The 25,073-nt window shown below is 41.5% G+C and overlaps 1 protein-coding gene across 1 annotated transcript in view; it reads left to right on the top strand.

Moving 5' to 3' along the window:
• The first annotated feature begins 229 nt into the window (after nucleotides 1-229).
• The window catches only part of EPB41L4A (erythrocyte membrane protein band 4.1 like 4A), a 124,186-nt gene continuing 99,342 nt past the window's right edge, over nucleotides 230-25,073 (top strand). The window contains exon 1 of the mRNA XM_063129542.1: nucleotides 230-562. Within this exon, the coding sequence (XP_062985612.1) occupies nucleotides 464-562 (99 nt within the window). The 5' untranslated portion in view covers nucleotides 230-463. The remainder of the gene's footprint in view (nucleotides 563-25,073) is intronic.

A 25,073-nucleotide genomic window follows, 5' to 3' on the forward strand; every position in this document is an offset into this window, starting at 1 on the left:
GGCTCCTCTGCTCTAAAGGTCAGTAGCTTCTCATGGTTGAACAGCAGACAAAGCCGCCCATGGGGCTGAGAGGTTTTTTTGCTCGGCAGACTCTATAATGGACTAACCTGTAAAAACTTTAATACCCTGGTATTCATGAACCTCTCTTTTCAACGGCTGGCAACTAATGTATTTTTCTCTCTCTCTCCTCACTCACAGGACGCTGGCTCTTTTTTCAGGATATCGAAGCAGGATTTTCTCTTTAGTGTTCCGCTGGTCCACCTTATGAACAACTGCAATCTCAACTTCACAGGGGAGAAGAAGAAGTTGCTTTTTTCTGCGTTTTCGATCTGGCTTGCAGAGCCAAATAATTTATTGCTCTCCAAGACTGAGTTACTGTGCTTCCTCCCTTTTTCGAGGGCTTGGAGTTGCCTTCATCTCTCATTGTCATTTGCCCTCTTGACATCAAAGCACTCAAACAGCCATGGGCTGTTTCTGTGCAGTCCCGGAGGAATTTTATTGTGAAGTTCTGCTTCTGGATGAATCCAAATTGACCTTAACCACCCAGCAGCAGGGAATAAAGGTAAGCCTCAGCCTGATCTGTTTTCACTAGGGTTACTCAGGCACTTGTCAATAGTGCTTGAAATGCTTTGTCTGGAGTTGAGCAATAGGGGGCAAATATTCATGGAAACACACTGTTCTGAGAGAGCGCTTATCACAACAGACTCTCTTCTAATTACTGTGAAATGGACATGTCAAGTGGCATTTAACTTTGCATCACATTTCATTACCTGCAAAGAAATTGCAATAGTAAAAAATGAGAAGCAAATTAATATTCTTAAAAGTGGATGATAGATTTTATATGTAGCAGTTGTCTTGTGATTTGAATAATGTGGAATGTGTGCAAAGTATGTTCATAAAATTTAATAAAAGATTAAGGAAAAGCAGTTAAAATGTGAGGAACTTTGTTACAGAAGTTTTTATTTTAGTGGGGTGAGATTCTAGATGGCATCTTTGACTTTATATAATTTACTTTGGATTAAAATTTTCTGAAGTTGTAAGCCCATGATTGCTGAGTATCCCTGCAGTGTGTTTGAAAACAAGCACTAAAAAAATAGACATAAAATATACATAATCAGCAAAGATATGCCTAATGTTTGCGTAATAAAATTATACTCTGGGCTTGCATAAGAAGCAAACTCTTCAAAGGCACTGAGTATTAGCCAGCACCTGATGAGGTGTTTGTTAGGCACCAGAGCCATGATTCAACCTCCTTTGAACACATTTTTAATTCCCATTGATTTCAAAAACATCTTTAAATATGCTGCTATGTACTTCACCATCCCACTGAAATCAGTGAAATCGTACTGAACCAGACTATTGGTCTGTTGTCAACACTGACTGGCAGCAGCTCTCTAGGGTTTCAGGCAGAATTCTTTCCTAGTCCTACCTGGAGAAGCTAGAGATTGAACCTGGGACCGTCCGAATGCAAAGCATGTGCACTTTTGCTGAGCTATGGACTGGTTATGTCTCCAGTCTTGAAAAATCTTTCTTATCAATACAATTATGATTGTTTGGTTGCTTATAAATCTATTTATGATTATAAATGCAAGATCTACAGGCATTAGTTCTGTAAATGGGTGTTTGCAGGTCTTACTCTGATATTGTCCATATGGTATTTGGTCATTATTCCTACTTGGGGAGAGAGACCATATATGCAAATATTTTTATAGAATTTTGACTCCAACTTGTCCTTTTCTAAAACATATATGTGCTTGAGATACTTATCATGTATTCTGTTTTATAGAACTGAATGCTGACAGAGCCAATTTTATTCTGTAATGAATCTTCTCGCTTGACGTAAAATGCAGATTTTAAACTTTTAAATATGTTTTTTTCTGCATGGAAGTAGAAAATGATTCTTTAAGGCTACAATCTTGTATATACTTACCCGGGAATAAGTGATATTGAACTCACTAGGGCTTTCTTCTGTGCAGATATGTTTAAGAGATCCAATTGTTGTTGTTATTATTTATTGTTATTATTATTACTAGTGTAAAGCCCATGTTGCCATGGGCACTAGTAGTCCTTTTCTGTTCTTTGAGGGAGACTGAAAGAACCTAGGCATGTTTAGCCTGGAGAAGAGAAGATTGAGGGGAGACATAATAGCACTCTTCTAATACTTGAACGGTTGTCACACAGAGGAGGGCCAGGATCTCTTCTCGATCATCCCAGAGCGCAGGACACAGACTAATGGGCTCAAGTTACAGGAAGCCAGATTCCGGCTGGACATCAGGAAAAACTTCCTGTTAGAGCAGTACAACAATGGAACCAATTACTTAGGGAGATTGTGGGTTCTGCCACACTAGAGGCATTCAAGAGGTAGCTGGACAACCATCTGTCAGGTATGCTTTAAGGTGGATTCCTGCATTGAGCAGGTTGGACTCAGTGGCTTTATTGGCCCCTTCCAAAACTGTTCTATGATTCTATGAATAATACAAATGTGGCTCATGCATAGTGAATTCTCCCTCCGAAATTTGAATGTGGTGCAGCCCCTCCCCCTGCCTCACATGTCCCAATCAGCTTCCTCTGTCTCCTTCCCTCTCCCCACTGGCAGTGACAGCCTAAACAGTGACAGCACTTGGGACCCGCCTTAATGCCACACTGATTGGCCAAGCAAGACTGTTCGTCATCCTGGTGGCAGAAGGGCTGCCTTGCCTGTTTGGTGTGGAGGAAATTAATTAATTAATAGCTCAAGCTTTGCATTTATTTGATCTTTCAATTTTTTGGCACATCTACACTGCTCAAGCTTCAGTTTAAAATAAAAATGATAAAAATTGGTCTGGTAGATCTTGAGAAATAAATCCTACATTACAGTACTCTTATATAATAAGATTATTATTTATTACATTTCTATACTACCCCATAGTTGAGGTTCTCTGGGCAGTCTATAAAGATTAAAAACATTAAACTACAGTAAAACAACAACTACAGTATACAAGTTTAAAAACCATAAAACATAGAAACAAACAGTATACACAAAGCCAACATATATCTAAAAACTACATTGAATAATCAGCCATAATCATAAAACAAATCCAGGAGAGATTAAAAACTCATAATATGCTGCCAAATACCTGGGACAAGAGAGAGATTTTAACCTGGTGCTGAAAAGATAACAATGTTGACACCGTCATTGGGGGAGATCATTCCACAGTTGTGGGGGGGGGGCATTCCTTCTCTCTTGTTGCCACCTTTTGAGCCTCCCTTGGAGGAGGCACCAGGAGGAGGACCTTGGCTGCTGAGCATAGAGTACGGGTAGGTTCATTTTGGGAGAGCCGCTTCCTCAAGCTGTATAGGATTTTATAGATTAAATCAGCACCTTGAATTGAGCACAGAAGCATCTAGGCAGCCAGTGCAAGCTGGCCAGAGTCAGTATAATGTATTCAGACCTTCTAGTCCCTGTTATTAATTTGGCCAATGTATTTTTCACAAGCTGCTGCAAGGCAGCTCCAAGTGGAACATATTGCTATAATATAACTTATGATATATTAGTTCAATAATATATTATAAACATTATTGTACCAACATTGGATTTAGGCGTAGAAAAAGGATTACACATAGATAACAATGAAGTTATTCAGCTGCCAGTGTCTGTCTCTAGCAAGTAAACCAAAGTAAGCCCTGCTCGTCCATAGAAAAATAATCCAAAATCTACCATCAGGCACTTGTTTGAGAACTTAATCATGAGTGCAATCCTGCCTGAAACTGAGGCAATTTATGGCAGTTGGAAAACTTTTTGGAATTTGGTAAAATGAAAAGACTTAACATACTATTAGGAAACTAGTCTCATAAATTTCAGTGGGATTTATTTCAAAATACATAGTATTAGGGTAAAAGCCTAAGTAACTCGAGGCTAATTTGTATTTTCCAATCCTTTATGTGCAGTGCAATGAAAGTTAGTAATGTAATACGTGATTAGGACCAATACATATTTACAAACAAGTGGATCATACAGACACACTTGTCAGTTAGAAGAATTAGCTGTGCCTTTCTCTTGTATGCACACTTTGTAAGAAACATCGGTGTGTTGCCATGTAATACAAAAAACAGAACAAAATCAGTTTAAGTCCATTGAAATAAAAGAAGCTAAAATGCACAAATCCAGTGCAACGTTAACAATGCACGTTTACTCCGAATTAATCCCACTGTGTTCAGTGGGGTGTATTCCCAAGTAAGTGTTCATAGGATTGTTAGTATTATGCCCATTGGCTATATTTTAATGGATTTAAATGTACTTAACTTTGTGTTGGATTGTGGCCTTCATATCACTTTTACTTTCATGGCTTCTCCTTAAAGGTTCTCGGGAATTATAGCTTGGAGAGATGCTTAGAATTCTTTGTTGAAGATTCTTACTCCCTCATGGAAGTACTATTTCCTGGATTCCCCTAATCAGTTTAAGGCTGCAATCCTATGCATGTTGACCTTGGAATAAGTCCAGCTGAACATGGTGGGACTTAAACTTTCAAATAACTATGCAGATGCTCATGCTGGTTCTCTATGGTGTATTGTGGGTATGGCTTTAGTCACAGCTATTGTTTACTAGATTTCACTCTTTATGCTTAAGACAGTGACTGGGGCCCTTTCTACACCAAAGGATTATCCCAGGCAAATGGAGGGATCGTCCCTGCCTGCTCCCGGGATTCCCTGTGTGTCATTTGGATGCACAGGGCTGATCCTTGGACAGGATATAGGCATGGTGTAGACATGCCCTGGATTTGTATGACATGAGGGTGGTTAACAAGCCATGCTGACTTGTTAACCAGCCCTTGCTTGTCAGTTGTGTGGTGTCCGAGTTAACTAATTACCCTCTTGGGGTTCTGCTTATGATGTCTGAACTGGGGAGGCTGCGGTAGTTAACAAACAACCCCAAAACTATAGTCCTTTCTTAACCACCTGAGTCAGCCACCCTTGCCAGGTTTGGACGTCATGACAAGCCATGCCTGGCATGGGTAGTTAAGTAAATTGGGCTGCACATGATGGGCATACAAGGGGGTGGGGTTAACAAGCCACCATTGCGTTATTAACCACCCTCATATTGTGCGAACTGGCCCAATTGTTTAATGAAGTGGTAGAATCTCTGGTCCAGAGATCCAACATTAAGATAGGCAAGAGGTAACTAGCTTTGTGTTTTTTGCTTTGTTTGCATTTTGAATGTGATGGTGTAGTTATGTATATTGTAATGAGTTCTACTTCAGAGAATTTATATGAGAAGAAGATAAAAGAATGCAGTGATTTATTTTTAATTCATACCTGGGGGTTAAAGTCTAGTGAACATGTCATACTGAAATGTCAGAATAGAGACATCATCCCTGCAGCATAATTGTAATCTGAGTGAGTGAGAGTGAGAGAGAAATTAAGACAAGTAACAAGTTGTCATTAACCTTGCATACATTACAAATAGTTTACAAGTTGGTAGTTAATTGCGGGAATATCACTAGTTTATGAGCACTGTTATTTTATTTAAAACTTACATATGTAAATAAATCATGCAGTTCATGATAGAAGCAATTTAATCTTAACAGGTTTAGCATTCAGTGTCACAACATCACGATGTGGAGAGTTTTTATAACTCTGTTTAGGAGTTGTTGTCTAATAATGTTAATGACAATATTAAATTAATACATCTTCCTTTGTTCATTCAGTTATGAAGCCCTTGTATTCTAGTACTGCATGATGAGGGAGCAGCTCCTATACTACTCCTATACTGTGTGCATGAAGGAGGCCTTGATCCACTGATTTCCATGGGTCTTGCTTCCTGGTAAGCATACAGCTGCCTTGGCTGCAATGGAAGTAAAGCTTTCTGGATCTCTCTCCAGAGATGGTGATTTGAGAACTGTGATGTTTAAGTACTTGTGTGCCCAAGTGATTCCAAGTTGCCTGCTGGAAGGCGATTGCTTTGCTCCTGTGTCTGCAATAGACCTTGAAGTCCTTTTTCATATAACTGTTGTCTGTACACTGGGATTTACATTTACTTCCAATTATGGAGGACTGGTAAATGACATACATTACCTTCAAGACAAGAGAAGAAAAAGAGCCAGCAAATGATTAAGCAAGCATAGGAAGTGGTCAGTCTCAAGAGTAATATTCTTGGCGTTAATGCTTTTTGGAAGTGGCTGGCTAGGATTTAATTAATCCTTGGAGTCGCAGTTGCCTTCAGCCAGCCAGCCCCTGGAAGGACTTTTTATATCACATGTCTGTGACATTTACTTCTAGCCCTATTTGCCACCACTGTTACTAGTCATATTACTAGTTGTTTGGCCTGGGATTCCAGAAAAGGTAGCTTGCACTTGAGAAAAGTTTGGATTTTTACATAGAACTCAGACAACATGATAACTCATACTCAGAGGTTAAGTATGGGTTGTTGTTGAAACATGAGTTATATTATCTGAACTCAACTGCACTAACAAACTCTGATTTCTTAACCATAAACAACCCACAGTTCATAACCCTTGAGCTGCGTTATCAAGTTGTCTGAACCCAGCCAATGTGTTTGATTGTGGATTCACTTTAAAGAAATTATAAGTATAGAATGAAAACAGAATTAAATTCAGATTTAATCTGGAACCAGATGATGATGATGATTTTTTTTAAAAAGACATACTAATATAAATGATGTGGGGGTCAGAACCTTCTTGCATCTGGACTGTTACCTGGAGAGAGTTCTCACTTTGCCTAAAGTTATCGTGCGTAGTCTCAGCCTAGGTATGGTCCTGTGATGGCACAACACATGCTTCCTCTCTCTTTAGACAGCCTTCAGCAGTGCCATCACTGGCTTGGCCAGCTGGTTGCCTCTTGTGGGGGAGCTTATTATTCAAAGTAGGGAAAGTACCCCTACACTCTTGCTCTCTTTTGTATGTTAGCATCTGTTTGGAAGGCCCTTGGCTAGCCTAAAGCATAATCTGGACTTGCCACCAGTTTAACAGTCAGAAGCATTCTTCCTTGGAAGTCCACAATTAGTGTTCTGCAGTAGCATCTCAAAAGAGATAGGTTGCCTTTAGGGTTGATACTCATTGGATTAGATACCATTTACCTACTAAGGATTGCTTGCATCACCACAAGCTTCTTGAGTTAGAATCATAAAACTTGGATTCATTCTATTCCATGATATGGAATGGCAAGGAGTCATTTTTATCTTTTTAAGAGTTTATAATTTTGACATGCTGGCAAGGAATTGGAGTTTTTAATATAGTTACATACATATAATATATGTGAATGATATGGTATCAGCTCCTTCCATATTTCTGCTATTCATTTGGAAAAGAATGAAAGGAACAAAAGATCTCACAAATCTTTTCATAAATTAACCACTCTTTAAAATGGCTGTCATTACATGAAATAGATTACTAATTTTTTCCTGCGTCTTTACAGATGAGACCAGCAATTTTAAAATCTCGGAGGAATAACTATGTAATGAATGAGTATTGAGACACTTTATTTTCCCAGGGTGCATCTAACTAAATTAATGAAACTGGCAAGACAGCATGACAGAAACCCATTAATTTTTAAATGAAGTTACCTCCTGGTCAGCCTGAGGTTTGAGCAATAATATTGTTGGATGGAGCTGTTATACTGGTTTTGATTAATGGTAATTTTCTAATGCAAGCAGAAAACGTGTGTCAGAATTGTATGCTCTAAATTAATAATTTTCCTTTTGCATGCCTAATTTGGACTACTGTTGTAGAAGTAGCAAATCTACATTGTGTGCACCAGGATGTTCCCTTTAAAATAACCAGTATTCAGCTTTGACTCATTGAAATTTGCAAACCATAATCAGGCTACAAACCGGCAAATTATCATGACTAAGCTTATATTAACTTACAGGGAGGGGGACTTGTTGTTGGCAGGACTTCTGTGCTTAAAGCAGAACTCTGAAATTAAGAAAACTACCACTTTTATTATTTTTTGCAATTTGAATGCTTAGACAGTATTTGTACAAGAAATTACAGCATGGTAATTTTCATAGCATCATGCTGTCCCTTTATGACAGATTTATGGCTTCATGGGACATAGAATAGCTGCCATTGTAGTGCAGCTGACGCAACTGCAACTCTAGAATGAGCAGGAGTCACACAGTTGGAGATTAAATAGTTTGGGAAAGCCACACCCAACTTGCCAGCGTTCACAGAGCTTGTCTAATTTACATGCCAGGAGTTGTTCAAAGCTGCTATACATTCAGCCACTTTTTAGTTGTGGCTAAAAACTGAAGGGTTGGAGAGAAGGAGGGCAAGCAGCAAAAGCACAAGCAGAGCAGAAGAGAGAGCAATATGGTCTAATCCACTTTGGTCCAGAAGAATCTGAAAGATGTTCGGATCTGACAAAAGGCAGTGTGACTAACAAGATGCTCTGTGAGATCTTCAACTAACACAACGAATTGTCAGAAAACAACTGTTATACAGGCTTTTGGAAGGTACACTCAAAGGGTTGCACTTATAACTGTAGTCTTAAATGTAGAATGGGAGGGGAGGAATTGAGATTCGGATGCAACAGCAAATAGAAACAAGCTAGTATGCCTGCTTCTTCACTTCTTGAGTGGGGTTTATGTGAAGATGTTTAAATACCGTAGTTTATGATGGTAGGAACCTTTTGATAGTCATATAAGCACTTGTCTTTCCCTACTTCTGTAGTGTATATGTAGCCATACAAAATTTGTATACTAGTATATCTTTTCTCAACTATTTTGGTTTGATTGTCGGTAACCCCTTTTCTTCTGTTACGTCCTTTTGGTTCTACTTAATTTGCCCACATCTGCACATGGTGGCTTACTAGAGGGGTGGGTTTTGTAAGATGTCTTATGCTCTGTACATACGCTAGTATAAATTACATTATTGGTCTTCTGGTGTCCAAAATATGCCTCCATACCCCATCAGTGTCACTGAAGTATATGGAAAAGTTGGTGATTGGACTTTCCCCATGTTCTCCAAGAATACATCAACGTGCGAATAATAGTTGGGCTTGGGATTAGTTCTCACAAATATCTGATAAATATAGGTAAACCTGTGATGTAACTGTATCACTTCACATTGCAGGTGTGGACTCACATTATAGAACTCAAGTCCTTGAAAAAGAATTTGTACACACAGAAAACTAGCATGTCTGGGCGAAGACTTAAACTAGAACCCCTCTTTTTGACATCTAGCTTTCTATTTGCAGATATGTTTCTGTCTAGAGGAGCATTATATCTTGAGAATCTCCATGTATAGTTGAAGTAGTACAGTCAAGACACAAGTATACAACTTCAGCTGTAGTGTGTGAGAACAAGGCATAAGAGACTAGTAGCTAGTAAGCCTTATGATACAAGATGATTGTACTGGCCTATGTTACTGTTTGAACCTGTGCTGAGGATGGTCTTGCATAACCAACTTCCATGTGCAGCGCTGAGCTGTGCTTGGCACAACACATCAACCTTTTTGACAAATCACAGCATTGGCTGAGATACGGTATCTGCTTATCACACAACTACTCTGTATTTCAGCAGCTCCCACCTGCTGAAATTGTGTGAATAGGGCCTTGGATTAGGTGAAAAGTAAATCTTGTTCATTTTTGTCTAGGCAATAGTTTAATGTGTGCCTAAGGTATTTAGGTACCTTTTGAAATCTCATCTTTCCCAAAGGAACATCATGTGCCAACATCTGGGATAGGTTTGGCAGACAGTGTTGTTTTATGCATACTCCAAATATTTGTGAAATAATTCTATCATTCTTTCTTATAACAACATTCCGGTCTTAATTCCCACCCCACCCCCACCCCATATCCAATAGTTACTTAATCCAAAGACAGTTGCTGGTACGGTTTATCCCCAACAGTGCTGGACCATCCAACATTAATGTGTAAGAGGGAAGTTAAAGCTGTCCTAATAAAAGCATGGGGATTAGTTATAAAGTTGGAAGAGGAAAGGAATGACCTGGTTCCTTGTTGTGTGAACCAGGTCATTCCTTTGATGGTTCCAACTTGTTTCATGGTGGTCTGTTGTGACATCCGAACCTGGCGCAACTTCCTCTGAGAACCCATGGCTTGTTGTTGGGTTGTTCATGATGGCGTGTCATGACATGAGAACCTGCCAGAGTGGTTTATGCACGGCTTGTTGGAAAAGGCTATAGAGCAGTCTGGCAAGACTGGCAAAAATCCAGCTACTCCTCGCAATCTCTTTAGTGCCGCCTCCCTCATCATACAGCCCTCCTCTGATACATCAGTAAGAAATGACGTGTCAATTTACTTCTCCACTTTGTCATTCCCCTAAACAGTGACACCTTTTTTTCCTTCATGGCGATTTGTGCAAATGTTAACTTAAAAAAAATCTTTCAGGGAAATTTGGGCAAGTTTGCAGTAACTCTTGTGCTTATTTGTTTTAGAGAATTCGTACAAATCTCCCTCTGTTAAATATGTGCAAATCTCCCCAAAGGTGAAAATAAACTCTACTCTGCTAATGAGTGCATTTCCACTTATTAGAGTAAGCTGCTGAGGTTGTGCCGCAAAGGCCCATGGGATATGTGCCGGAAGCGAGTGGGAAGACTAAGGGGGAACAAGCCATGCAAGCTGCAAAGTTCTTTTGGGAGCAACATGTGTTAGCGATCAAACAACCCACCCACCGTAGCTTATTCTGAACCTGCCCATTGTGGTCCTGATAAAAATCCCTTCCCCACAAAATCCTTTTTGTAAAATAAAAAGTTGTTGGAGTTCCATTCACCTGCATTAATTTCCCCGAATTAATAATATGCATTTGTATGGCATTTATTTTACTTACTTTTTCAAAAAAGGATGTTAAGAAAGAATGCCTGATGCATAGCTGAAGAGCTGCCATGTTGCAGTCTGAGTTTAGTCTTGTAATGCTGCCAAGTCAAATGTTGCTGTTTAGTGAAATCTGTCTTGATCTGCATCGTTAGTGAACACACCCAGCCTTTCCTAAATATTTTTGAAATAGCCACTTATTTGGCTTCCTTCCTGACTTTTTCTGTTTGACCTTTTTTCTGTTAATGGGTACTGAAAAAAATATGCCAGTGCACAAGGCAAGAAAATATCATTGGGCACAGTTCACCAAAACTGTGGGTGTCCTTTGTTCTTTTCAGTGAATGTTGTGAACTAAAACTGTGCAATACTTATTGAAATGAGTGGAAAACGTACGGTGACATGGCTTTGATACGTTGCCCCTATTTACATGCAAAAATAGGGCTAAAATTGGTCTCTGGCCGGAGGAGATGTAGCAGGATTATTCGTTACATATTGCTCTAGGAAAGATACCTCTTCTAGTTATACTAATGTTTAGTCACTAGGTCTGGCCCAAGAATTATTGCCACCTATCTGCCCATACTCACTCGCTCAGCTGGTCAGTCGGCTACCCATTCTCTCACTCGTTTCCTTCTTCCAGGCTCCATTTGCCCTGACTGTGCCTTCCTGCCTTGGTGGTTGGTGCAAGAAGCACCAGCAAGCCACACTCTTGTGTGCCGGGCAAAAGCGGGCTGGCCTGAAGCTGAGGCTGCCCTTCCAGGACATTTTTGTTGCTGGCACCTCCATTTCTCTTGTTGGTGTGGTGTGTGGTGATCTATCTCAGAACCCCTGTGGCTAGGGCACAATGTGAGTGTGGCCGGGCAGGCAGGAGTCAAGAAAGCGACCAGATGAGTGAGCGACTGGGTGGCAGCTCCTCTTCCCTTACCTCCCTAGCTGCTTGTCAGCTGCGGGGGTCTCCTGGAAAAGTCGGCCAGGACCTCTTATGATATTTTGGCTGACCCTTCTCACTGGCCAGCTTCCACAAGTGGGGAAGAAGGTGGAAGAGGCTGGCCAGTGAGAAGGGAGATGGGTGTGGGGGAGAATGCGGAGGTGGCAGTGCCATAGCATGGCAGGCGAAAGAAAGCGTGGCTAGATGGCCAGGCAGGCAATGGCAGCATGTGGAGAGCGGTGCAATTCGCTGCTCTTTCCGTTCTTTGTCACCTGATATGCTACGTCATTGTAGGCCTGGCTTTGTAAGTCACTGCGGAAAGAACATCTCTGTTGATCAATGTAGAGCTTGTTTGACGCAGGTCCAGTGACCTCAATGGTAGTGGAAGGAACCCACTGTAGTCCAGATACATACTTGGGGAAAAACTGTTCTTCTAGTGAAAAAGGGTGGGTTACAGAGCTGCATCTACAGTAAGTTCCTGGTGGAGACTGTTGAGGCAAGTCTTGAGATGTCACTCTGTGAGTAGCTGTGCAGTACTGACTCCTGTCAGTGAATATTTTAAGTTGTCATTGAATGTAGTGATGTGTTGAGCAGTGAAGAACCTAACAAAATCTCCTTCAACAGTCTACTTCAGAACATTTTTTGTTTTGCACAATCCATTTGAGCTGGCCCTTTGCTTGAGGATGATGAGGTGTGATGGTGACAGCTCAGATAAGGTTTCTGTCAATGTGGGTCTCATCTACACCAAGCAGGATATTCCACTATGAAAGCGGTATGAAAGCAGTATATAAAAGGCAGGAGCCACACTACTGCTTTATAGCGATATTGAAGTGCACTGCAGGATCTATACTAATGCTTTATAGTGGTACTGAAGTGCACTGAGAAGTGTTGGGGCCCATGACACATCTACACCAAGCAGGATATAACACTATGAAAGTGGTATGAAAGCAATATACAGTATGTGTCAATGGGGCCCAACAGTTGTCAGTGCATTTCAATACAGCTGTAAAGCTGGCTCCTGCCTTTAATGTATTATTATTATTATTATTATTATTTATTTATATAGCACCATCAATGTACATGGTGCTGTACAGAGTAAAACAGTAAATAGCAAGACCCTGCCGCATAGGCTTACAATCTAATAAAATCATAGTAAAACAATAAGGAGGGGAAGAGAATGCAAACAGGTACAGGGTAGGGTAAGCAGGCACTGGGTAGGGAAAAACTAACAGTAGAAAGTAACAGTAGAAAGTAACAGTAGAAGTAGAAAATGTACCATTTTCATAGTGGAATATCTTGCTTAGTGTAGATGAGCCTGTGGTTAAACTCCACAATGTAAATGCAGACACAGTGGGTTGTCACCCTTATTTCTTTCAGGGTGGCTTGTCATTATATCTGAACCCAGCACATTTTCCTCAGCATGGTTTGTTATTCATGGACATGCTGTCCTGATAAACCATGGCTTGCTGGGTTGTTCAGGAATGGTGGTTGTTTTCAGAGTGGCATATTTAATGTTATTTTTCCCTACCTTTGGGAAGATTTGCACAGATTTATAGGCAGTAACTTAGCGGATTTGTGAAAATCTCCCTAAAAGTGTTTAAAAAAGAGCATGTTAAATTTGTGCAAATCTCCCCAAAGGTAAATCCTCCCCCTCCATTAAACGTGCAAATATCCCAAAAGGTGAAAAACTCTACAGAACAAATAGACTCTAATGAGTGCATTTCCATTTATTAGCGGAGTAGGTTGATGAAGTTGTGCCACAAAGGCCCATGAGATAGGTGTCAGGAGCAGGTGGGAAGATTAAGGGGGAAACAAGCCACGGAGTGGGTTAGCAAGCAAACAACCAATCCACCATGGCTCATCATCATCAAACATGATAGTGTCTGGTAATAGATGTTTTGTAAATAACTTGCTCAGGCTTGTGATTTTTGTAGTAAATGTTTGTGAAGGGATTATTAGTACCTTTTGAGTAGCCTCCTGTCATTATCAAAAAGTTATTCCCCTGAAATAGATCTGCAAGATCAGTATGGATTCTCAACTTTAGCTTCTTAGGGCTTTCCTAGACCTGCCGGCTTACGCCGGCAGGGAGGTGGGGCGAAGGCACGCTAACGTTAGCGCGCCTCCCCCACGCTTCCAGACAGCGGAGCCGCAGGGAGGACGCAAGCCCTGCGGCGTCCGCCATTTTTTTGTTTGTTTAAAGGGGCTGCGGGTGGCCCGAAGACTCCTGGAAGGTAAGGGTGTTTTTTTAAAAAACCGGGGGGGGGGAAGGATGGCCGGGGGGGTGGCAAGGGGGGCGGCGGGTGACAGAGGGAGCGCCGCGCGCCGCCGCGCGCCTGCTTGCGAGCGGCGGCGGCGGTGCGCGGCGCTCCCTCTGTCACCCACCGCCCCCCTTGCCACCCCCCCTGCCATCCTTCCCCCTCCCCTCTCTTTCCCCCCCGCCCCCGGGCCGATGGGCACAGCGCTCATACGAGCGCTGTGCCAGGCCGGTCCGCGGCTTTTCGCGGCTCCTCGTGAGTAAGCGAGGAGCCACGAAAAGCCGTGGAAGTCTCCACATTTCCCCCAGCCCCGGCCTGAGGCCGGAGCTGGGGAAAAAGCGCGCCATAAGTGACTTTGCTTATGACGCGCTAGACCAGGCCTCACTGTGGCCTGCCGCCGGATTCCCCTGTGCGTCATCTGGACGCACAGCAGGGAAACCGGGTTGGAAGACGCGCTAAGGCCTGGTCTAGCAAGGCCCCTAGTTACTTCCTAGGGTAAATTAGTGCCCTTGGTGGGTTAGACTGAATAGGCAGTTATGTGCTGCACTTGTTTAGTCTTTTCAGTCTAGGTCTCCAATGGTTCTTTGCACACTATTCCGGGATGTGCAGTGTGGCCAAGATGATTTGGCAGCCATCTTCTGAAATAATACTATTTTTCCGTAGAAAGCCAGTGTGGTGTAATGGCTAAGGTGTTGGACTGGGAGTCAGGAGATTCAGGTTCTAGTCCCCACTCAGCCAAGGAAACCCACTGGGTGACTTTGGGGCAGTCACAGACTCTCAGCCCAACCTACCTCACAGGGTTGTTGTTGTGAGGATAACATGGAGAGAAGGAGGATTTTGTATTGGGTTCCTTGGAGGAAAAAAGGTGGGATATAAATGTAATACATAAATAAATTGTTGATGCCATAAAGTTTGTGGGCAGATAACTTGTGGATGGTTTGAATTCCTTACAATTTCTTTAATTGGCCTTCCCTTCCCAACCCAGTTGAAGACAAAAGCTACTGTGGGATCTTGAGTAGTTAATTTTGCAATTTGATCAGCTTGAAGATGTGGGTCTGGGAAGGCTTCTAACATTAAAAATTTGATTGGAGGTAACAGTCATAAGCTGGAGGCCACAGTGTCAGATTCAGCATGAGTTTCTCCTTATAGCTTCTAGGAAGATCAACCTTTTACTTGTTGTAATCACAAAGAAAAACAACTTTGGGGAAGGCTTCTGAGAGAAATATAGCTTCATTCATTGATAACAAGAGTCTATTTCCAGTTTATTGTCACTGATGAGTACCATTGCAAATAATTCACAATCCTAAGGCTCTTTGTTAAGGAAGTTCTGAATATAACATAACTCATGGATTTCACTGTCTTGAGAATTTTCAAGACCACATGAAGCCTAGAGATGTGAATCCCTGTTACAGTTTACTGCTACTACTACTACTACAGTCAGCTAAAACTAGGCTGACAACTGTTACCCAGAGGACCTTCTGTTCTGCTGTTCCCAGACTGTTCCCAGGCTATAAAGACTGATATCTTCTGGCAGGCTTACCTAGTAGAATTTTAAGACATTTGACTGTTATTTTGATATTATTTATTTATTTATTTATTTAGCACCATCAGTGTACATGGTGCTGTACAGAGTAAAACAATAAAATAGCAAAACCCTGCCGCATAGGCTTACATTCTAATATTGTACCAGTTTTATATGTTTTTAATCAGGTTTTTTTAATTTTATTTTATGTTACTTGTATCTAATGTTGTTCCCTGCCTTGAACCAGAGGGACAGGTGAGTAAGAAATAAATATATATTATTAAAATATATATAATGTGGTACTAATTATGTGAATGCAAAGGATGTGCCTAATTTTTACAGTATGTGATGTTGGGATGACGCTGCTCAGTGCAGCTCTGCTCCTGGCTCGGGGATTCAACTAAATTGTAAGTGTAATGCCTGCATAGGGGTAGAGTGCAACACTCCACAGCTTGAGCAGTGAATGGTATGCCTGGACTTACCTGCAGATGTTGTGGAGAGGTGCATTCCCTGTCCTCTGCTAATTCTGTGCCTGCTTGCTATGGACAGTATTAACATAACTGTCTTGCCCCCTAATTCCTTCTAATTCCAGAAAGGTCTGCCTGGCGCCTACACTGTACTCCTTTCGTTGCCAGCTGAAGACCTTTTTATTCTCTCAGTATTTTAACACTTAATTTTAACTTAAATTTAAATTTTACTGTTCTAACTCTATTTTAATCTTATATCAATTTTGCTGCGTGGTTTTATCCTGGTTGTGCTTTTTATACTGTATTTTGTATTTGTGCTTTTAACCTGTTGGTTGTTTTATTATGGTTTTAATTTTTGTGAACCGCCCAGAGAGCTTCGGCTATTGGGCGGTATAGAAATGTAATAAATAAATAAATTCCTGTGATATGAAGTGATGAAGTTTCACTGGCTAAGGCAGGGGTCCAGTACACCTGCAGGGACCTCCAGTCGTGCCTACAAGGCTTTCTATTCCCTGCCCCCCCTTCCAAATTATTTTTTCATAAAAACCTTAGGTTGCCAGGTTTCTTCTTCCTGCTCCCAAATCTGCCATTGATCAACTGTTTTACAGGTAGGACGAGAAGGAAAGAGTTACTTCCTGGCCCCATCTGATCTTTTTCTTCTCACACAGATATTTTCCCTTTTCCATGTTCTCTCTCCACTTCCAGCTCCTATCCTCACTATTTCTCTCAACTTGTACTTGAATGGCAAGGCACAGCTAAGGAGAAGAGGTGGCTTTGCACACCCATGAGCATGAATAGGTCTATGTCAATAAGCGTTAAAATTTCCATGGGTTAAAATCAAGAGCCAATGTTTGCACATAAGATTAAGCGATGGTTTAACATCACTTGCTTGAGTTGGAACAAAGTCTGAGCAAAGTGAGGCATGGGTTCCTCAGTGTCCGGGCGTTACTAGACGAGGCTCTAGCGCGCGTTACCTTCCGCAGTCACGTCGAGGCTTCCAGATGACGTTCACGAGGATCCGCCGTTATCCTGCGGTGAAGCCTCTTTCTCCCGACTTTAAAAAAGTGAGTTCTAGTGCGCCTTTTCCTGCCGTCCCGCGGTAATTCGGAGTACGTGTGGGAGGATGTGAGGTCACTGTGGTCCGCACTGGGCAGGAAAAGGCGTGCTAAAGGGGAGTGGTCAGCGGCTTCGGTCAAGCCGCGTCCGCCATTTGCGCGCAGTCCGCCAGCTGGGGCAGCGCGGCGGAGTGGCTTTTTTTTTTTACTCCCCCAGTGACAGTTTGCGCAGGAACGGAAAAGTGGCTGGTGACTCCTTGCGGTGGGCAGCTACCGTGGCCGCATAATGGCGGTGCTGTACGCTGCCTGTTAGTGTGGGTACCAGGCTGGCAGAGGGCAGAGCTGTTTGTGGGCTGCTGCCATGGCTACGGCCAGATGTGGGTTGGCTCCTTGGGATGGGGCAGAGGGCACAGAGGCGGTCATCGCCGCCGACACCTCAGAGGCATGATGGGAGATGTAGGCACAGAGTGCCCATGCAGACGATTGACCTCGGGTCATATTAAACCCGCCACGACCCCCATCAGGAAGTGAGCGCATCAATGTTGACCCTCAATAGCACCAGCAGCACTTCAGCTGGCACTGCCACTGCCGCCGCCGCTGCCAGCGGCGGCATCGCTGAGGGCTGCGCAAGTTTGCGGTCTTTTGGACATGCGCAAACCGTGCAGCGAGTGAAAAAAAAAGCCGTGGCAATCAGGCCGGTGTGGCTGCGCAACCGTGCTCGCGGCGGCAGCAGCAGCACCACCGGCGCAAACTTCCGCCACAAATCGAAGGCAGGTGTGGAGCATGAGGTGTCACGGCTGAATGGGAAAATCCGCTTTCACCGCTCCTCAACGACGGAATACCTGGTAGGTCTAGCAAAGCCCTCCATCACTGTTGAAGGGCCTGGTGTTGGAGGAGGTTCCACATGGCTTCTCCATTTTGGCTTTATTTCTGTTAAATAAATCATGACACGGTGTAATATGTCATGTGTTGTTGTTCATCTGAGGTTGTATTTACCTAACTTTTAGACCTGCTAAGGAACAGATGATTGTTATTATGTCCTGATATGTAAAATCATATAATTCCAAGAGGGTGTACTTTCTTTTTCACACGACTGTAGAAGTTGTAAGTGCATGTGCATATGTGTGATTCCAAAAGGGTCCCAAGCTGATGTCATGGAGAGAGCCTATGTTGGTTGGCATATGTGGGCTGGTAGTGAAGATTGTGAATGAGATCTAATTCTCTTTGCACATGTCTGAAACAGCTTTATTTACTTTGGTACAGATGTATGCATAAATGTATTTATTTCAAACAGTTGTTGTTGTTGTTGTTGTTGTTGTTGTTGTTAAAGACTTAAGTTTGTATTCTGAACAAAGTGAAAGCTTACACTCAGACATAGATTGAAATATATTGGAATTCTGCTGCTTAGTTATTTCAGGCCTGTATAGATAACAGCTACATGTATAGTAGTCTTGAATGTGATACATCTAAATAAGTTTACCTGGGGACCTTCTGAACAAAGATGTTTCCTTTCATCTAAACAACAATAATAATAAAAAGTCTTTGCCTAGCAAGCCTCTAAAGAACTTTCTTTGAGACTGATGAGATTACCTTTGAAGATATGCATAGAATAATTTGCACAATTGAAGTTAGATGTGACAGTGTCATGGAAACAGAAGTATTGACATGTGGTGGAAACTTCTTCAAAGAGCAGATGCAAAACCAGGGCCACAATAGACTCGGATCAATCCCAGTGAGCAGAAAAAACAACATGTTCACAAAATCTTTGAAGTTTAAACAAAATATCAGAATTCTTAAGTTACTAAAGTCTCACTTTCCTCAGATATTTTCTTTAAAAAAATCTTTGGTTTGAAAGGTTTTAATTGCATGTAATAACACATTCTCAGGGTGCAAGAAGGAAATAATTTTAAGTTGCAGATGATTTCTTTTATTCTTGTTTCTCTTCACATTACCCTTTTCCACAGAGAATTCTCTCCCCTTAATTTACTGCTATTTCTGCCAATGGTCCCAGCTGAGATCAGGATCCTGTTATACAAGTTTTCACTTTGAACAGACCAGACAGACAACTGCAGAATGAAAATAAATCCACTGTCTATATTTCACAATGAGGAATATTACAAAGGGGTTAGTATGAAATGTTGCACTCATTGAAATCCAGTGTGGTTTGCCATTTACTTTTAATCTAGCTACTTCCAAACCATTGAAGAAGTTGGTAGCAGAGAAAAACTCACTGTTTAATTCTGACACCACTTATTTCTGAAACTGAAGCCTCCTATCCATGTTTAATCAGAAGTCCCACAGATTTCAGTAGGAGTTATTCCAAGTCAATGTGTGTAGAAGTTCAGCAGTAGCCTTAATTGTTCTTCAGACTTCCCATTCTGTCTTGAATGGAACATTCCTTGATTCTCTTTCATTCTTGACTTTTCTTATTAAAAATACTCTTGTGTACCCAATGAAGTTCAGCTGTCTTTTTCAAGGAATTACTTAAGACTTGTCCAGGTGGCAGCTTCCCTTGTAAAGCATAGGCCAACCTAGACATGACACTATTCATGTAATTAGCAATTGCGGGCATGTTAAAAGAGTAAATAGTAAGTGTGGGAACTGCAATCTGTACAGAGACTCTGGAGGGGTAGATGATGGGGGAAGGGGGGGATGTTTGCATCCTGCTGTGGTTCCAGTCTATTTGCTATTTGTTACATTGGCACCAATGGGGGCTTTACTCCAAATGCAAATAGGTGTGTGAATGTGTGTGAGGCAGATATGGATTGGGACCACAGCAGGATCCAAAGAGTTAACCCTACCTGCTCCACCCAGATCAGGCTTCCATACTTTCTGTTTTATCTAAAAACAAAACAGCCCACTATTCATGCAACTTCTTACATGAATTGTGTAATTTCTAGCGTGTCTCTAAAGGTGTGTTTAGGGAGGGAAGGTACTGGAAGAGTGGGGTAATTATTACCGTGTCAGTTTGGGGAAATAGGCATTGTTTAGGATTGTTTTACCCATAGCCGACCTGCTAGTTTGAATGCAGGTATCAGCACAAAGGTTCAGTCCCCCTATAGCTTACAGATGTCAGGTGTGCTGATCCAGGGTTGCCTAGTGCTCAAATCCTCTTTCCAGTCCTGCTTTGCAGAGTCCTTATCAGTGGAATATGAGAGCCTTTAGATTGTTGTAATAAAAACGTCTCTGTGGTGAGGAAGACCCATGAAACTCATTTTTTTAAAAAATCACTTTGAGAATAATAATCCACTTTTGATCAAACTTGTGATTGGGGGAGGTATGCCCAGTTGAAAAATTCTTTTTTACTTTAAGATTAGAAATATTATGCAAAGTTACTCTTACATCTTTTGATCCTCATTGCTTTCCTAGCAAGAATAAAATCTGAGCTAGCTCACCATTATACGCTTCCTAATAGGCTATCCATGAGGTTATCTATTTTTCTTTTTTGACCCCCATACTAAAAGCTCCTTTTCTCATTTAGTTTTAAGAGAGGAGAAGAAATATAGAAAGGTTTGCTGAGATGGAAGCATCTCCTCTGGCCACAACTGGGTTGTAGTCAATACCAACCTCTTGTGTCGGCGCTAGGAAAATGCTTCTAGATTTTGGTGAATGTAAGAGTGAGTCAGTGGCTCCATAAGGGCTGAAAATTGACGGGGAACAGGTGAGCGGACAAATATCCTTTTTGCAATGTCTTCTATGTTTTCCATCGAGGAAGTTGCGAAAGGTAAGGAGAAGACATGTACCCTTGGTTCCATTCCATTCCTTTTATTTATAGCACCTAAAGGCTTAAAGTGATCCCTGTACTTCATATCTTGTATCTACTTGCAGACAAGTGAGAACAAATTTTAGTCTTTTGGATTTTTTGCTTCTCACAATGGAGAGCATGGAAAGGTAAATAAAAGAAATTCATAGTATGCATATAGACAATATTCCAATCCCTATTGCTTTGGCACCTGAGGGGGATGATTTATTTATTTTTGGCCATGGACTGCATTTCATTTGCACTCAATCCTATGGAAAAGATGATAAACAGTATTATTGAATAAATGCGACAAATGGCTTTGATTGTCAAGAAGCCCCTTTCTGAAAATGAGATTTTAATTAGTTTCCACATACAGTACTGGAAAATATAGCTTAGAGGCAAACATTTCTTCATCGGTGTCAGTAGCAGCTGCTTCTCCTTGAAATGGTAAAAATCTACTTTTAATTAAGCCGTATTGTTAATAACATGCTTATTGGACTTAATTCTGAAGTCAAAATGGGCTTAAGTTGTAACTGCACCATTGACTACTCTTTAATTGCATTGGTGACAGAGAGAAAAGTTGGGTATTTTGCATTAATTATATCTACTTTTTTAACCTCTGCCTTGAATGCTTTGAAAAATAAATTCTTACTCACCTGTTTTCTGTCTGCTCTTGGAAAAGAGGATCGAGTATGATAGGATTCCCTCCACTCCCCAGTTATAATGAAATGTATGTCCTTGCTAGTGAGACAGGATGAATTGGGCTGTGGTTTGTGTAGGTGTTTGGAATTGTTCATAATTTCTATTGAAGCTGATTTGGTATGGAGCTTAAAGGCCAATTCCCACGTTACTTCTCCCCCCTCCCAGAAGATTTACAGCACAACCTATAGATGTTTAGTCAGAAATAAGTCTCATTGATTTAATGGGGCTTATTCTCAGGTAAATGGGAATAAGATTACAGACTAAGAGATAACAATCCTATATATGTTTCCCTGGGGCTAAGTCCTAAGTGGGATTCACTTCTGAGTAGACAAGCATAGGATTGTTCTGCTGTTCTCATGTTAAACCTTTTTTGTTGCCTATAAGCACTTGAAATGATATTAGTTAGGGAGGGGCTGTGGTTCAGTGACAGAACACATGGGACAGATCTATACCAAGCAGGATATAGCACTATGAAAGTGGCATGAAAGTGGCATATGGTATGTGTCAATGGGCCCCAACAGTTGTCAGTGCACTATAAAGCAGTAGTGTGCCTCCTGCCTCTTATATATGGCTTTCTTACCCCTTTTGTAGTGCTATATCCTGCTTAGTGTAGATTTGGCCTTACTTTGTATGCAGGTAGTCTCAGATTCAGTCTCCAGGTCGGGTTAGGAAAGACCCCTGCCTGAGATCCTGGAGAGCCATTGGATAGACCAATGGTCTCTTCCTATATAGTTTAATATCATTATGGATTCCAGGATGTTCTCTCTCTCTCTCTCTCTCTCTCTCTCTCTCTCTCTCTCTCTCTAAATACCATACTAACTAACTGTTTCCCTCCATCTGAATACCACTTCCTAGGAAGTTATCATTATGAAAATAATATTTTTGAAGTTGTGAACATTACCTGACATACCTTGTCTGTCCACTGCAAAACTCTTCCCCCTCCCTTTATTAATTACATATGGGCTGGATATCATGAACTTCATCAGATAAGTATTTTATCACGCAGTCGTTACTGGCCACTCAGCGTTTGTTGATGCCGTCCACCTCCCGCTCCTTCTGCTGTATTTTCCACAACAAAATAAGACATGGTAAATCTGTTTTTGTTTTGTTTTTGTTTTTTGTTTTGTTTTTTGAGGTGAAACTTGCCACCATTTCCTGCTATGTACAGGAAAAGTAGCGGAATAAAAATGCCCATTGAATGGGCCACGTGGTCATTGTTGTTTCCTCTTTCTTCCCCTGTGTGAAGAAAGAGGAAGCTGCTCGTCCCTATTGCGAGACAGAAAAGCAACAGTAGGGAAATGCAATTTCCCCCATGTGATGACGCTCCATGTCTTTGAATTAGTTCTTGGGAACTATCATGTGAAGGATAAAATACCATTGAAGCATGTATTTCTTAATCACTTGGATAAACCCAAAGTTTAAATATAGAATAACTGTGAAGGTATTCTCTGAGGGAGTAGGGTAGGAAAACCTTCTAGGGTAGCTCTTTCTAGGCTCACAATCTGAAGATAATGTCATGGCAGACAAACTTGCTTGCAAGACAGTCTTGAAGCCATATTTTTTAAAGGATCTGCGTAAGAGGGCATGGATGCTTTCCATATGCCTGAACTAGATTACAGTGTTTAGGAGTTCCATGGTGTACTATGCTTAGGGGTATCCTGTCAACTGCATTTGTTTACAAACCTACACATGATGGTGAACTTTCATATAGTGACATGAATATAGGCATGCAAATAATCCTGACACATTGTTTCTGTTTAAATGACAGCACATCTCTCTCTCTCTCTCGACAGAATTCCCCATAGGCTGACTGAAAATAATGTCATTGGCTTGGTTTGCATGTAAAGCCATCATGGGTGTATTTCCCTTGGGACTTACCATTTTGCATTTTAAAAATTCAAGCAATGTTGGGGGTGCACTGCAGTTTGTAGTTATGTCTGAATTCAGAGAGGATGGGTTGTTGGGGTGGTTAACAAGCCACCCAGAATCCATGGCCTGTTTTAGGGTAGCAGATCACCCCAGCAATCCACCCTCACCTGCTTCGTATGTAACAACAAATTGGAAAGCCCTGCCACATCTTGAATTTTACAAAATGTCACTATGAGAAGCTCCATAGGGAAATTCATCCATGTTACATGCAAACTGGCTCATTGGGTTGTACCTATCATGTTCATGTGCCAACAGAACAGCATCCATCACTGGAATGGGTCCCCTCTTCTCCCTGTAGCCCTGCACGCGCACACACACACACACACACACACACACACAATCTGTTCCAAGGGGTTTAGGGACCCTCTAGAACAGATATGGGAGGGGGCTGCAGGGGAAAAGAGAGGGAGAGAAAATTGCACAAGTCAGCTCATGCAATGTTGGATCTCACTCAATATTTTTTTGGAAGAGCATCCAAACAAGGGGGCAAAACTGGAGACCTTAAAAATCTAGTACCTGTAAGAGATGCTGGATATTCCCCCTCCCCTAATCTATGTTCTGTGAGTATTCTATGTTTTCTTTGTTTAAAAGAAAATGAAATAAGAACATGAGGTAATCTGGAATATCTGGAGTGTTGCCAGTTCTTTGGTGTAAAAGAAGGAATTGACAATGGCTAAGCATTCTGAAAGCACTTCAAGCAGAATCCCGTATCTTCTTTATCTGTCTTGTTTTTGAAAATATTGTCCTCTATCGCTTAATGCTGCCAATACCAGCTGCAGGATAAAAGGCAAGCCAGAGCACTCCAGTCTGCTTTATAAGTAAGCTCCTGGCATAAGGAGGCCTGGTGGTTTTTCATTCTCCTTCGGCTTGGAAAACAGAAGTAAGTGGGAGGAACTTGCTGCAGTTTTCCTACAGGAATCTTCAGCTTTGTAGGTCTCCCTAAAGCACATATTGCAGATGGCACAGGCAAGGCTGTTACTCTCTCAGAGGAAGAAAAAAAGCCAACTTGCATGTGATAAATTATTTAAATGTGGGGAATATTCTTTATGTATGCTTCATTCCCATTTGTTGGAGATTTCCCCTGGAATGATTAACACCTCTAAGCTTAAGAACATATGACTATTTGGTGTACATGAAAAATGCCCAATGTGGGTGCAGTTCTCTGCAGAAGCGAGGAATAGTAGAAGGGACTGGACTTTAAATGACTTTTGCTACTTTCTTCACTGCACCCCAAAATTTCATTGAATGGTAGTGGGATCCATGGTGTCTGTTATCCTCACTTGTTATGGATAAGATGTTATGGATGAGATTATCTTATGATGTTCTTATCATAAGAGGCCAGGAGCATCAAATCAAAGGCCTAGATAGTCGAGTATTTTGTTCCCACAGCGGGCAACCATACACCTATGGAAAGCCCACAAGCAGAACATGAGTGCAACAGCACCCTCCTGCTCATGCTCCCCAGCAAGTGATATTTTCAGGTATACTGCATCCAATGCTGAAGAAATTATATAGCCGTTTTGACAAGTAGCCATTGTTGGCTTTATCCTCCATGAATTTGAATAATCCCCTTTTAAAACTATCCAAGTTGGTGGCCATCAGTACATCTTATGGTAACAGAAGTGCTTCCATTTGTCTGTTCTTAATCTCTCACTGTTCAGCTTCATTGGATGTCCCTGGGTTCTAGTATTTTAGGGGAGAGAAAGAAG

This window comes from Elgaria multicarinata, chromosome 6, assembly GCF_023053635.1.
Source record: "Elgaria multicarinata webbii isolate HBS135686 ecotype San Diego chromosome 6, rElgMul1.1.pri, whole genome shotgun sequence".
Classification (NCBI taxonomy): domain Eukaryota; kingdom Metazoa; phylum Chordata; class Lepidosauria; order Squamata; family Anguidae; genus Elgaria; species Elgaria multicarinata.